Raw genomic sequence first — 15,865 nt, forward strand, 5'->3', positions numbered from 1 at the left:
TGACTTCAATATGGATGTATCTAGAACTAAAATCTGTCTAGATACATCCATATTAGAGTTAATTAATATGAATCGGAGGGAGTACTAGTATATGGTGTTACGGGCATGTATTTGCACATCTGGCACTTCACGATGGAAGAAAACAAGGTAGTACTCATGTCAACAAAAAAACAAGGTAGTACTCCAAGCTCGACGGAATGCAAGGAAACAAAATACCGCTACCACAGAACGATATACTCCCTCCGATCCATATGACTTGCTACTAAGATGAATATATCTACAATTAAAATATGTCTAGATATATCTATATTGGTGTCAAATAATATGAACGGAGGGAGTAGGAGAACAGCTTGGAGCCTGGGACTCGCAATTCCAGCATCATAGGAGAACAGCTTGCAGCATGTTGTGGCGCCCGGAACTCGCAATTCCTGCATCAAGCAGTGATGAAATGCCAGCAGCACTCAACACTCATCCATAATCACCAGTTTCAATGGGATTATATCCATCCATAGCTTGACCAACTACCTTGATTCAGATTTCTTTAACAGTCTTGGTTGTCCTTTATGTTTCCAGATTGTTTCCTTGTGGCAACCCTTTATGTTTCCAGATTGTTTCCTTGTGGCAACGTTAAGGTTTCACCGCCGGTGGTCACAAGAGTGATGTGAGGAGCTTGGGAGAAATTTAAATGACACAGTATAGGCTACTATCTGTTGACTTAGTGCGACGTAGCTCTACTGAATTAGCGCAAAATGACAATAGGTACAGAAACCAACAACAGAAGTGTTGGCCATCGTAGGTATTGAAGCAACAAAATAGAAAATGTCTCAACAAATAATATCACCAGGCCAAGCTTACAAAACATATGCAGGAAAAGAAGAAAAAAACTGACCTATGGAGAAAGGAATCCCTGATCAATGCACACATTAGCTTTCGCTGGTGTCAAACAAAGCCAACAAGAAAAAGAAAAAGGTTGAAGATGTTATCGTCACGCCTATAATGCCACCGAGATACCACTCAAAACTGAAAAGTTGTTCTTCTGACTTGTCTGTCAACCCTGACTCTTCCTAGCATCGCGTATATGGAACATAAGCTGCGGACACAGTGACCAGCAATGAGGAGAAGATTCATTTTATGAAGTTAAACAATTTTTAAGTAGCAGATAATCACCTTGACGCCCACATAGAATGTGGCAAATATAATGGCAAGGGCAGGCAGGGCTGTGGCATTGAAACATGTATTAGCTACAGATTTTGTGCATATTTTAATCACTGAAATTTTTAGTCGAAGTGATGGATGTGAATATGCAACTCACCGTCCTTCTGAAGCATCTGCGACATCACAACTTTTATGCCCGATGGCCCTACGACATAGCCGACAAGGTTTGCCACCTAAATGTATTAAACAAGTCAGGAGCAGCACTTAGATTACAACCAAGAAGGTATGCAGCTGACAAATCTAGTGTGCAAATCATAATTTCTGCACGTGTGAAGTTTGTGGAGAAAATCAGGACTAATTAACATCAAATATGTAAAAGAGAGGAGTACCATAAGACAGCTGATTGTCACAGCGCCACCAATAACACCTAACTCACGATGAATGAACCGCCCAAGGGCACTTTTTGCCTGCAGAAAAATCATTTTGGATTTATTACTTGCAAACAATGCAAAATTGAAGTGCCTAGCAAGAATGCTGAAAGATCTATGCGTGCAAGGAAGAACAAAGAGACGGGCTTGAAACATCTAGATGAAGGAATTGAAAGCACATATGTTAGCAGATACCTACACGTTGGCTTTGTTTTTTGGACATTCAAATTGTAAGTCTTTCTTAACTTCAGATTTAAGGAGTGGATGACTTTCTAAACAACAAAAGTAACTTGATAAAGTAAAGCTAAATTTAGTCAGCATCCAAGCTGTTCCAAAAATTGAAACTTGGTAACAAGTAGATGAACTGCAAAAGCAGCTAATAATAACCTTCGGATTACCTGGAAGTTGTTGGATAAGGACTTGATCAGTATTTCAGGGACAAAAAATAAGCATGTTAACCACGCCCATGAAATAAGTTTCCTGTTCAAAAGAAGCAACCAAAGGGTCAGCGTAAGTCACACAAGCTCACAACTTCGATGTTTAAAAGACTTGAGGAGATTGTTCGAAGGTACCATTCCAGGTCATGCCAAACTGCTACGAATGTGAATACAACCCAAATACTAAGTAGTTTTCTTCGAGACCCACCAAGTGGTATGTACAAGTACCTGAAACGGGAGATAGTAGATAAAAGAAAGTTACACTTCAGAATTAATCATTGCCTGTGTATTGACTGCAAATGCACCTCTGTATATACATCTACCAACTCTAGAGCTCCATGCATGGGCCATGGGGTTCAATAATCATGTGACTGGGCCCAAACTATATCTGAACTGTTCAGTCAAGTAGTAAAGATTCTTTAATCTATTTACATCCCACCCCATTACAATATGTGTACAAAAGTGCAGATGCTATGAATAAGAAACTAAACTCTGAAAAGGTTGCTTGCAAGACACGGTACCATAATACTTAAGCCCCCTAGTTTTACACAGACCTGACCAGCCATCTGTTAAAAGAAGCATGCCAGCTTTTCCAGAAGCTCTCGAGGTCATGACAATTATTTATGCACCTAGGCATGTTTTCAGGTGTCTCAACTCCTGCTACCTGCAATAAAATGCTAAGGTTAAATCCTTCTTTGTTACATCACTTGAATTTTCAGCACAAAAAAAAAACATTTGTCAAGCAAAAAGGACACAGAGAAGTCATTTTAGCACAACATACAATAAACTGGAAGTTAGCACTCCAAGACGAAATATGCAAGTCTGCGCAATGGATTTAATGGAGGATGTTTTCAATGTTTGTCTTACCAGTGACCAGAACCTGAAGTAGCGCCAAATAAGGAAGAATTTTAACCACATAAAGTTCAACACCTGCATAGGAGCTACAGTGTGTTAGATAAGAAACATAGACATCCGAAATGGTGCATGTGACTAATGAGGTAATCAAGTGTGTCACAACACATGCAAAAATCTTTGAAAATGCAAATTCAATGTTGCTACACCTATTCAGATTACAACCATTCAAATGGTATTCCAGATTCAAGCAAGGGTCTAGAAAGGCCCAGCCTGGAAAAGCAAGGGCGTATCATGAAAGACAAGCCTCAGAAGGGCAGACCCAAACCCAAAACCCCCATTTCTTCTGAATACAGTCAATGAACTTTATTTAAATAAATATTTTACTTTGCCGGCATGTTCACACCTCTGGTTGAGCCTGCAGCCCAGAACAATCACACTGGCCTCGTCTGCCTATGAACAGTCAGAGGTTCGTAGCAAATGGAAACTATGGACTACACAAGCCACTCAATTAAAAGGAAATTCACTAAAAACAGAAACAGTAAGCATAAGTGAAAATATCAAATGCTGCATGCTCACCCTAAGTGAATACTGATGAATATTAACTGCAATGCACATAATCTTACCCCATAGCTAATGATAAAGATCTCAAATGGTGTCAGCTGCCGCCATAATCGGCTGTCATCAGAGCATTTAACTCAAATTTCAGAATTTCTATAATGGTAATCATAAGAAGGGATTAATCGTAATGTATAAACAGAAGTACCTGACTACAAAGGCGTTGTAGTGGAAAAAGTGTGTCATGGCTTCCATCAGAAGGAAATTTAGGATCCACCTCAGCCCATAAATACATATCTGCCCAACTGAGTAGTTTTTCTGAGGTACATCTAACTGCAAGGTCGCTACATAAACAACCCGTTAGTATATATAACTGGAGATTTTTGAAGTAGTGTCTTCTATGGAGTACTGCAACACAGTTTCTAATGTCACGCAGTACAATCTTGAAATTAGTTACTGTTGTGTACGGGAGCATATGGCCCTACCATGGAAGCTCGCAATTATATGGGACAAGATCCTGTTCTGGTTTAAGGAGTTCATCATTCAAAATTACGACGATATCTTTTAGCTTGGCGTTAAGCCAATTAGATATAAGATCTAGGATTGGACTATTGAGGGATAAAAACAAGCGAGTAATAGAAGGATATGCTTCTATCTTGCCTCTGGGGCAAGGCCCTTTACCTACCTCTCCCTAAACCCTAGTATGCAACACTTGGAATCGGAGTTGAAATATATTTCTCAAAATAAAAACAAAGAGAGCTGAACTCAGTTATAGACTGGGGAAAGGCAGATTCACACTTCATCCAACTCTGAACTGCAGAGGAGGGCATGGTAGCTGAGACCAGATGGAGCCTGCAGATTGATGCAGAGATGCCAAAGGATCTTCAGTCATTGTCACCATCAAAGGCTTAGGGCCTTATATTAACTGGGGGGATTAATCCCACCATCCTCTATTCTCTGGCAAAATGAGTGGTTTTCTTATGCAGTTTAACTTTCCTTGAACCAAATAAATACTGCTCTTGGATTTTGGCTCTTTGATGTTATCCTTTCTCGGATAAACAAATACTTCAGGCTCATTTGTAATATTACAGAATTCATAGAGTATGTATAAACAGCATACTTTCCTTTCCTTCGTAAATTATTTTGGTGTAAATGGATACATATATGGCATGCATGTAACAAATTATGTGAATTATGTATGGCTTCCACATGACCACACCATACATTTTCAGAGTTTTCTTTACAACTATAGAAAGTGATTAGTTATATTATTTCTACCTGTTAGAAAGTACCAATTTTTAGCTGTCCTTTATTTATTTTTATCCAGTTGCAGCACATGGGCATTTTTCCTAGTTCACTCAAAAAAGCACTTAGTTTGCTATTTTCAGCTTTTGAAATTTAAATGAGACAAAGCAGCTACAATAGAAAATTACTACCTAGAGAAAAGACCAACCTGAGCTGCAAATGCGTTGTAGCTTACAACAGGACCAGCAATATAGAGTGGAGCATATGTTAAGTAGCATAAATAAGTTAGGAATGTGTATTTGTCAACACTGAGCCCTTTCTCCTGCAACAACAATGTAAAATCTTATCACCAGATACAAAGAATGAATATTTGCTCAATCTGCAATGCTGTCGCTTATAGGATATTCACAAAGGCTCATGATTCAGCACTGGCAATAATACGTAAAAAAGGAGAAAAAGATAGACACAAGTACTCAAGTAGTGATGAGACCTGCTTTATATGAATCGACCTGTAGCGAACAACAGGTCAGCCTCACATCAACAGAACGTTAACCATTCATTTATGGTTCGAAATTAACAACATCTCTAAGTAAATTCCAAGTATCATTCTTTCATGTATCAACACCTAGTTTGCAGAGAAACTCAAGCAGTACAATCTTCCATATGTCCAAAATTAACAGTGGGTCTCTTGTCTATCGGTGCCATACTACACACCACTTGGATAACAATAGCATAACTGGTACAAAATAAGCTGGAATACTGAAATACCTGCAAAGCAAGGTAGCATGTCTTGCCAGAATAACAAACTTCACATTTCTGCATGTGTTTCTGTACCAAGAGTGTTCATGTCAGCACAGTTCACTATTTGGCAGATAGTGTGCTGTGCAAATGGAAGATGATGGTATCCCAAGGATGTAATTATTATGTTCATTGTATAGTCAAAACAAAATAAAGGGTCATAAATATCTATGCGTTGTGCATAAACAATAATTTTATTGGTTTGTAGCACAGAATATGTTTAAGAAAAACTCAACCAAGGGGCACTAGTATTTGTGCCATTTTTCATTATAAGATTCCCATGAGCACACCCACGGAGGCTAATCCTCGAATATGGGTGGCTTGGGCACGCACGTCTAGCCAACTGAGCAACACTCAGTTCTACAGTTTCAGCAATGAATCTCCTTTTACACTTTAAATAATCAGTTTTTTCGATTATTACAGTATAGTGTACAGTTATATTCCGGTCCAGTATGATTGCTTTCCCAGTTATAACCTTCCTTGTCCCACTTAAGCTTTGGTAGGTCTCGCACCTCTTTTCCATCTCCCCTCTTCTCTTATTCCATGTCAAATACAAGACATGTCTTTCCTTGTAGCAGGCCTTGGCAATTGGCGAAGGTTATTGGTGGATTGTTTCACTGGATATAATATTGGTTCTACACAGACATTTTTTCCATGATAAAAGTGTCTTGCCATTTCAAGTGGAAAAGTTGGTCAGAGAGTTAAAGTAGGCAACTCAAGTTCGAATTTCAGTAGTTGACAACATCATCAAATACATCTTTGTATTTCACTGAAAACTAACATGCTCACTTCTGGTTACATTCTCAGAGTTACACCACCAAATACCTCTTCGCATTTCACCTGACAACTCACAAGTTCACACTCTCAGAAGTGGATAAAAGGGCAAGCTGGTTCTATCAGGTTTTAGTGTTAAAATGCCCAGAAGACAATTTATGAGTTTGAGTTCGCAGTAAAAATTGGAGGTTATAGTCAAGAACTCACGTGTTCATGAGATTAGCTTGATTTCAAATCCAAACTACTTAATAAATGTGTGAAAATCAGAAAACCCATGTTTCTAGCTATCTCTATGTATTTTAAAGCATCTGGTGTATGCAGCACTTAAATATGCATGATACAGAAGACGATATTAAGTTATCAGGGTACACGGTACCTTGTGATCAAAGTGACAAGAACGAAGCGTCCAGCAGTAATCACATCCGAAGCTAATCATGCGTAATGCAACTGTCACATGAAATAAAATATACATCAATAATTTAGATAGATTAGAAGACACACAAGAGGTACAAATATCGTGCATAAACACTATGAGCAACTAGAAATGAAACTGTAGTGATATTCAGATAAAACCTACAGCAACCTGAAAAGTGACACATGATAATGTCAGCAGGACAATTGTCTATAAGAGGTACTGTCAAGTTCTACTGCACTTTTTCCCAAAAAAGCAAGCATAACGAAACGGTGTTCATTGACTTGACACAGGGAAGTAGCCAAGCAGTTTTGTAACTTCAGTTTACTGCCCCATCGGTTTGAAACTTTTAATGCAATCATACATAGTTAATGGTATCTGTTCATACCAACTGAAAATATAATTTACCACAATTCATGTTACAATAACTTGTGGGCTGCTAGTCAAACCTCGTGTCTCTAGATGAGATCTACATGCACTATTTCTCATTCTGTAGTTTTGCAATTCAAGACAAAATAAGCTCCAGAATGTTAAACCTTTTACGGCACCCTAATAATCAACTGAGAGTAATCATACATTTCCATACAGTAAGCATCAACAGCTTTTATCAAGAATTTTTCCAATCAAAGTCGAACCAAGTAATCAACACGATATGGAAAACATACCGAAATTGAAGCATATGTGCCATCGAAATGTACCCCGATAGTTATCAAGAAAAGCCATTTTTTGCCTATTCATATGAATATAAATATCATCAAAACATAAATAAAAAGAGATTTTACTAATTGGAAGTGTAAGATGCAGTACAGTTGCATCAAAAATCTCACCCAAACAACGAGAATGAATAACCTTCATAGACTCGGTTAAGTATAAGCATAGCTAAGTTGAAGCTCCATATGAGGCCAGTGCAATACTTAAATCGAGCAAATAACTGCAAAACAAAAAATTCTAATTAACAATAAACGCTAATTTGAACGTATAAGGAGATCGAATGAGCTATGCTTCACAAAGCAAATGGTAAATGGTGTTTCAAATTCTGTTAATTCTCTTAGTTTAGTCCTTAGTGGATTCATCAGATAATAATTAATCGAAATTATAACAGCAGAAAGAAAAAAATCAATTCCGGCACTGCAGCCCACATGATCGATTCCAACTGATGGTGCCACTCACTGGTAGATGATATAGACTCACATATTAGATCAGGCGTTAGCTTGGCTTTCTTTTCACCATGTTCTATCTCTGAACTACTCAAATATTAAATGGCGTCATTGTTTTGGCTAATAGGTTCTTGCTGAACGGAATACGGACAATCAAGGCAGCAGGCTTGCTCTTAAACACACACACATCAGCAAAACAAGTACCGTGCCTAGCCAATTTTCCTAGAAAAAAGCTGAGCCGCTCCAAACAAATGGTTGCTTTTGACTGACAATGATTCATAACAAGAATCTCAGCTACTGAACCGATTGAGAAAACTGCAGCCAGAACCATACTTGTGACGAAGTATGCCAGCACTGACCTTCACTATCGAGTAATTAATCCCTGCTATCGCGAGAATGAAGCCAACACTGCCACACAGGTAAATAAATCAGAATGTCTATAAGTTAGTTAGAAAAAACAGAATATGGGGATCGGTCAGTCGCCTACCAAGCGCCATGTAGATAGCATAGATAGATCAGAGATAGTATTAGCCACACCAGAGAGGCCCCTCTGCCCTTCAAGCTGTACACATAGCGCAACCCATTCGCCACGATCAGGAACCCGCCCATTACGGCGGTGAGGATAGGTAAGTTTCCTCGGAAGTTCCTCCATTGCGCGTCAGACAGGTCCTGAGAAATGGTGACAGGAAATCAAACCGGTGGCTCTGAAATGTTGAGGGTAACTAGAAGACAGAGTGCAGAATTTACAGACATTCAGACGGCCGGCGAGTGATCCTGCGCGGAGCCCGTAGAGCCGCCCGGAATACTCTGCGGGTAAAAGAGAGGATGTGATGCCGATCAGCAATTCAGCACGGAGATGCTGATAGAGGGGAGCAGGGGAGAGGGGGAATGTTTGGGTACCTTGGGAGAGTTGGAGCGACTTCCGGATCATGAAGAGGTAGAAGACCAGCGCGTAGGCGCACAGCACGGCGAGCTCAAGCCGCTTCCACGGGACGCCGCTCATCTCGCACCGGGAGTAACCGGCGAGCCGCGGGGTCCAAAGGCGCGGGGCGCGCGGGCGGCGGTCGGGAGCGACTTCAGAGGCGGCGCGGCGGCGCTGGCCGGCCCCGATGGTGGTCGCCGGCGGAGGAGATGCGAAGTAGTGCTCGCCGTTTTCTTCTTCGATCTACTCCGGTCCAAAACCAACAATCGCTGAAGATACAGAAGCCTGCTCTGCGTCCCTACTAGGCCTGAATTCCATACGGCCCATCTCCGCAGCCCACGGGCTTTTCTGTGACATCAACCGTCACCAACACGACGGGCTCGGTGATTCCTATTTGATGCTCGTTGGTCGTTGCACCCATTAGCGGCGCAACGCGTATGTCGATCCCTCAACAGTGGGATTCATGGGCCGGCCTAGGTCGGAGGTGGTGGGGGAAAGAAGATGGTGCCACAGGAGGAAGAAAGCGACCATGCTCCACCACCCACCTCGCCGGAGATGGGAAGACACGGTTAGCCGCAGCATCCCTGGCGAAAGCAAGGCCGTGACCTCATCGGAGACGGGGACGACGCGGTTGGTCTCTAGCGGAGGTGAGGCTGAACACCTTATGGTTTTCGGTGCGGGGCTCGCCGGAAAACTTAGGGGCAAGTGGGGGATCGCCGAAGAACTTAGGGGAGGGCGGGTGAGGGCTCACCGGAGTTGGGGGAGGTGTAAAGGGAAGGTCGGGCCCACTTGGAAGCGACCTGCATCAGAAGGCTGACCGGTGGCAGCATTGGCCATCAAAGCCGTCGTTGACCACTACACCTGCCACCTGAGCTCTATGCCGCCATTGATGTTGATGGCGCTGGAAGCTGCATGTGCTCGCGTCGGCATTGATGGCCAGCGGTACTTAACCGCCTCGTGTGCCCGCCTCTTCTCCCCCTCTCGCACGGCCTGCACCATTTCCTGCAATCCGAGTTCGTCGCCCACTCTCACAGGAGATGATGCCCAAGTGGCTCAAGAAGACCGCCAACGGGATCCTTGTCCAACTGCCACCGCTTGGATTCTCCGCCTCGACGGAACCCTGTGTGCGCCCAATGTCTGCCTCCATCCCCACAGGCGGTGTGGTTAACCGGGCCACAAGCTATAGTGGGCCGACACCGCTGCTTCCTCCGCAACAACCGAGGCGCAACAGGTGCTACGTGCTATTGCATGAGGCGCAACGGCGATGGACGCAGGGTGACCCTTGCCGCCACCGCGACGTCTTCCTACCACATGGGTGGCATCTGAACAGGAGATCCGCGTGCCGCTTCGCCCACGAGGAGGCCGAGGCGGACACTACGCGAGGAGATGCGCCGCTGAATCGAGTTTATTGACGCTGCAGTACGAGGCCTCCTACCATCATTAATCTAGTCGACCCAAACAAACAGAAACAAAATATTTTGGATCGCCCAGGTGCAAATGCCGTCGATGCGTGAGATAGGAGCCACCACATGACGGGCACGCGACACGCGTCTGTCTCCTCGTCCTAGCCTTGTCCCACGGAGCGCACGCACACACGTCAGCGCAACCTACTGCCGACATGGACCCACACGTCAGCGACAGAAGAACCAGATTACCCTGGACCGTATTTTCCAGAAACACCCTCCCGTTTCTCCGCAACTCCAACCCGATCCCACACGCTCACAGTTCTAGTCTCCTCCTCCCCTCTCCTCGTCCCCATTTCCTTCTCCGCCCGCCACTCCGCTGAATCCAATCCAGGTACCGTTCCCGCGATTCCTTTCCCTCGTTCGCGCGCTCCACCGATTCAATCGAACGAAGCTGCAGATTCCCTGAATTTTCCATAGCTTTTTCAACGCCTTCTCTGTCTCTAGCTTTCGGTTGGTGAACAAGGTTCAGGGTAGAACAAAACCCCGCCGGCTTCAGAAATCCGACGAATTCCCTACCGATTTTACCCTAATCGATCCGCCCCCCGAATCTTTCAGGCAGCCGCGAGCGCGAGCTCCACCAATCCGGTCCTAAAAACCGGTTCTTGCGCTCTTTCCGGTAGGTTTTGGGCCCCGGCCGAGCAGCAATGTCCGCGCTGGCGAGGCTGCGGGGGCGGCGGCGGGGGGCCGCCAAGGAGGTAGCCCGCGAGCTCGAGCCGTTCACCATCGAGGAGGAGGTGGCCCACCTCACCCGGATTGGGTCGGAGCCGTGCCCGCGCACGCGCAGGCGGAAGAGGGGCGTCTCGGCCTTCGACATGCTGGCGTCCAGGGAGTCCGGCCGCGCGGGGCCCGGCGGCGGCGGGTTCTGCTCGGCCGACCGCGCCTACGCCGCCGGGAAGCACCTCCCGGCGGAGGGGCCCTGGTGCGTGGAGGACATGGACAGCGAGGCCTACGTCTCGCAGTTCTCCAGCGATGGTTCGTTGCTCGTTGCCGGGTTTCGGGTACCTGATCTTGCTTCTTTTCTTTTCTACTAGTGTGATTAGAGTGCTTCCCCGTATGAACCTTTTCGAGTAGAAAATGTGGACAGCTAGTGGCTAATATTTCTCTGCGACTTTAATTTGATGATAAGGGAAGCCGCATCAGAATCTACGATGTCGATAAAGGCTGGAAGGTTCATAAGAACATAAGCTGCAGAAGCATGCGGTGGACGGTTTCAGATATTGCGCTCTCCCCTGATCAGCGATACCTTGTAAGTCCTTTATTTTTCATCCATATTATATCCTGGATTTGATCTCAGATAACTTTACCTGGTAGTGTGGAATCTACATATAACGTAAGTAATTAAAGATTGGGCATCCATCCTCTCTTTTTCTTTAGAAAAGCTTGTGTCGCGATCAAATTGATAGAAAGAGTCAGTATTGGCAAGCCTAAGGCTAAGCCACTACAACCAACACCCACAACAAGACTAGGACCGTTAGAGTTAAGTTTCTATGCAACAGTCCGTTTCCAATAGTTTTTGGTTAGTTCAAGATTGATAGAGCATATTTGTATTCTGCGTCCAGCTTCTGCATATTAAGATATTTTAAAAATATCTTAGGAATTAGGATTAGTTTCCTCAAAGCTTTTCTTCTCTTAAGGAAAATTTCTCTAGTATTTACTCTACAGCATCAATATGACATTACAACTAAACTGCTTCAGAATGTCCTACATGGTGAGCAGTCCTCAAAATGACCTGCAGCCGTTCTGAAAGGCGATCCATAGCCATCATTTTTACCATCACACTAATGGCCAGTTATGTATCCTTATGGTATCTTCCATTTACTCCTTAGAAGTTACTACACTTTAATTGTATACATGTGTATGCAACAAACACCTGAGTAAGGGCCACCAGTGTACACTGGTTTCTTGTAATGTGGAATCTAGTTAGTCCTTGGAGTCTTTACGAGGAATGATTTTGTTGTTATGGCTTCAAAATAATGCTTTGAAACACATACTGTTTCCAAAATTAGAAATAAATTCGCTAAAAGGGGCTTTTGAAAAGCCGCTGCAATGCCAAACGATGACAGTTGCTTCCCATGTTTTATTAACATTATTTGCTTATTCAGTCATTCTGCTATTTTACTTTGCCATTTTTAATTTCGAAATTCCATAAAATTTAAAGCTTTACTCACTTCTTTTCTCAAAAATGACTCTTTGGTGTATGCTTTCTGACTTTTTTGTTTTATTCTGCTGTTGGTTGTGGACTTCAATTAAGTTGTATTCTTGTTGTTTCATGCTCATTTATATACGTCTTATTCATCTTTTACTCAAGTCTGATCAATCCTTCACAGGCCTATTCCAGTTTGTCGCCTATTGTTCACATTGTGAATGTGCAGAGTGCTGGAAGGGAATCGGAGGCTAATGTTAACGTATGTTCTATACTCTGAAACTATGACTAGATGCTTGATTCGTATTCATAAAATGATGTGTGTGTAGTCCATTTTTCAGCATTCTTCTTTTTTCTGCAGGAAATTCATGAGGGCTTGGAATTCTGTGATGATGATGAGTACTCTTTTGGGATATTCTCTGTGAAATTTTCAAAAGACGGTCAAGAAGTTGTTGTTGGGAATAATGATAGTTCAATATATGTTTATGATCTTGGAGCAAATAAAGTATCAGTCCGCATCCGTGCTCATGCGGTATGAAATAACTCGATTAACCATATGCGTTTTGGTTCAGTCGTTTCTCTTGGTGCTTTATACTTTCTTTCATTCCATTTCATCTATTCCAATCATTTCTCTTATGCCCTGGACTTCTCCTGTTTTGGTTCAATCATTTCTTACACCCAGACCTCTGGGGGGTTACTTGTCCGGGTTTCCAAGTTCTATGGGATGAAACACCATGTTCTGAAGTTTAGGAGATCAAGTGATCAAATCGTGAAACCTCAAGGGGGTTGCGTATATGGACTTAACTTTATAAAAATATATGTGTTTTCCACAGAAGAACAGTTTATTACCTCAAATCAAATCACCATCAACTAAAGTTCCTAAACAAAATGGGTATAGCTCAGCCCTTGCATCATAAAGGTGTACCTGATACTTTGAGATTTTCTGTACGTTCTTTTGGGAAGTTGGAAGTAGCCACATAGTTAAATAGAATGTGAGTCGGTGAACGGTGAGTGACCACTGGATCATCAGTTCATTACATTAACAGCATAATCCTTACTACATTTTCCATAGGAAGACTTAAGTAAATCAAAATCTATGGATGTGAATGATATAACTGATGGTGTACAAGCTAGAACCACCCTCATGTTTAGACAGTTTGGCAGTATAAGATCTATAGGATCGTTGCACGCCTTCGGGCAATACTTTGTTTTTCGCAATCTAAGTTTATTGTCCATTGGTTCTGCAAGGCTGATGTCAACACGGTCACCTTCGCTGATGAAAGTGGTAATGTCTTGTACTCTGGAAGTGATGACAATCTCTGTAAGGTCAGTATTTTTGTTAATTTATCTAGATCTCTGTGTGGTTCTTTCTATCTTTTATCTTGCTTCAGTACAGCCGTCAATTAACTATATTCTAGTTTATCTACTAAAGAACAGAACTAACATAGGCTTTGTGTATAATAGATGTAATTACGTAGCTGGACTTAAAGATTTAATGGCTCTTTATGATCCAAATAGCTTTGAAAACGGAAGAATTGAGTGCTTATCGTTCAGATTCTGCTACAAAAGTAAACAAATGAAGGGCATGTTAGGACAACCTTTTAGAAACGCAATCAGCCTTTTATCTGATCTCGCATTAGCCTGACCATGCTTTGTAACTCTTAGGTATGGGATAGGCGTTGCCTTGTAAGAGAAAAACCATCAGGTGTTTTGTCAGGTCACTTAGATGGGATTACGTGTATTGATAGCCGTGGTGATGGGCGTTATCTAATCTCCAACTGCAAGGATCAGACTATCAAACTTTGGGACATAAGGAAAATGTCGGCCACCACAAAAGGGTAACACTTTTGTTTTACGGCTGTACATAACTTTAACAATGATGTGTCCAATTTCGTTCATTCCTCAGTTTTCTACTTTATTTTCAGACGACCACCAAGATTATATGACTGGGACTACAGATGGATGGCGTTCCCAACAAATGCTAGATACTATAAGCATCCAAATGATCAGTCTCTGGCAACATACAGGGGGCATTCAGTTCTGCGGACACTTATACGCTGCTACTTTTCCCCAATGCACAGGTTAGGATTGAATGATGATTGCGTTGTCAACTTCAAATTTGGATTTTCATCGTAGCTAATTAGGAAGGTTGTGTTTGTTGTATGAAGTATAAGTACTAGGTGTGATCAGGTTGGGCCTGTGATCCGAAACCACCTCTTAGCGAGGTAATGGACTGTGGTGGGGGAATGAGAACGACTGAGATTTATTTTACAGCATTCATGTTTTACCAGCTCACAAAGAAATGTTAAAGTTGCCATGTGAAAAAATGGATTGACCAAGCATTCAATTACCTCACTTATAGGGTTAGAACAACTTCGTTTGCTAGAGTTTGTAGCCACTTAAAGGTGAACATCTGAGTAGTTACCACTTACCAGGGGCTTACTGGCTAGAACCACGGACGATGGTCTAGGCAGCCTGGGTTCGAATCTCACCCCCTTGCTGCTTTAGTTGCCACAGTGCATTTAAATTTGAACGAACATGAATCATTTGTAACTGCCGAGTCACTTCATTGTTTTCTTTCCCGTTGTTGTGTTATTTGTTGCAGCACGGGTCAGAGGTACATATACACCGGATCAAGTGACGATACTGTGTATATCTATGATGTGGTATGATATCCAATCTTTCAGCATTCCTAGTTCAGTGGTTGCAGATTTCTGTTGTCAATTACGCACCTGCTGCTCTTGCAGGTAACAGGGGCGGTCGTCAAGAAGCTTTCGTGGCACCGATCAATCATCAGGGACTGCACCTGGCACCCCTATCGCCCAACACTCGTCAGCTCTTCCTGGGATGGGTATGTGGCGCGGTGGGAGGCATCAGGCGACAAGGAGGACCCGTCAATGCTCTCATTCGATGAGCAGAGAACCAGCCCTTACCACCAGACATACGGGTTGTCCTTTGCCATGTGAGCCAAGGCGCTATTACCTCGCGTGGGGTTCATGGTATGAGCATTCATGTCAGGCAACTTGGTTCCTCTTGCTGTCACTAATAGAAAATGCAGGGATGGAAACATGCTGTCTTGTAAATTTGTGTGCGGTTGATCTTGTGATGCCATGCCAGTGACAAGCCAATAATGTATGATAGTGAGTTCACTGTAACGATGCAAGTTAATAATGTATGTGTAGTTCAGTCACGGTACGGATTTGTCCAGATGATTGCCATGAATGAAGAGTGCAGTTGCCAGTGTGCCATTCTTTTAGAGCTGAAATACAGAATTAGACCACAGCACAACAACAGATTATTATTCTTGTTGTTATTATACCTGATCTAGAAACATAGTGATATGTTGCAATGGACAACAAAGGTACGAAGTCTGATATTTCAAAACTTGCCACAAGGCATTTCAGGAGAGACACGGCAGAGTAGGCGAGTAGCCAACAAAATTCAAATCCCTTAATGCTAAGAACGCGGCTTAGGTCCATCGTATTGGGTTATCTAGGTCCTCTATGATTGCCGTGTTT

The 15,865-nt window shown here is 42.9% G+C and overlaps 2 protein-coding genes across 2 annotated transcripts; one reads left to right on the top strand and one right to left on the bottom strand.

Annotated features, from left to right (window-relative positions):
- Positions 1–797: 797 nt before the first annotated feature.
- LOC124708247 (membrane-bound O-acyltransferase gup1-like) lies at positions 798–8,479 on the bottom strand. The gene is made up of 17 exons (XM_047239933.1): positions 8,304–8,479; positions 8,176–8,224; positions 7,487–7,590; positions 7,325–7,389; positions 6,624–6,694; positions 5,444–5,503; positions 4,884–4,997; positions 3,639–3,763; positions 3,499–3,550; positions 2,888–2,950; positions 2,575–2,684; positions 2,156–2,248; positions 1,982–2,063; positions 1,545–1,622; positions 1,313–1,388; positions 1,168–1,217; positions 798–1,090 (listed from the first exon to the last, which is right to left on the bottom strand). Exons 1-17 carry the CDS (start codon positions 8,423–8,425, stop codon positions 1,049–1,051), a joined length of 1,356 nt encoding a protein of 451 aa, XP_047095889.1. The 5' UTR covers positions 8,426–8,479; the 3' UTR covers positions 798–1,048.
- Positions 8,480–10,833: 2,354 nt separating this feature from the next.
- LOC124708050 (LEC14B homolog) lies at positions 10,834–15,595 on the top strand. The gene is made up of 9 exons (XM_047239737.1): positions 10,834–11,202; positions 11,331–11,450; positions 12,532–12,609; positions 12,709–12,879; positions 13,596–13,673; positions 14,013–14,185; positions 14,273–14,428; positions 14,953–15,013; positions 15,095–15,595. Exons 1-9 carry the CDS (start codon positions 10,849–10,851, stop codon positions 15,311–15,313), a joined length of 1,410 nt encoding a protein of 469 aa, XP_047095693.1. The 5' UTR covers positions 10,834–10,848; the 3' UTR covers positions 15,314–15,595.
- Positions 15,596–15,865: the final 270 nt, after the last annotated feature.

This window comes from Lolium rigidum, chromosome 4 (genome assembly GCF_022539505.1).
Source record: "Lolium rigidum isolate FL_2022 chromosome 4, APGP_CSIRO_Lrig_0.1, whole genome shotgun sequence".
NCBI lineage: Eukaryota > Viridiplantae > Streptophyta > Magnoliopsida > Poales > Poaceae > Lolium > Lolium rigidum.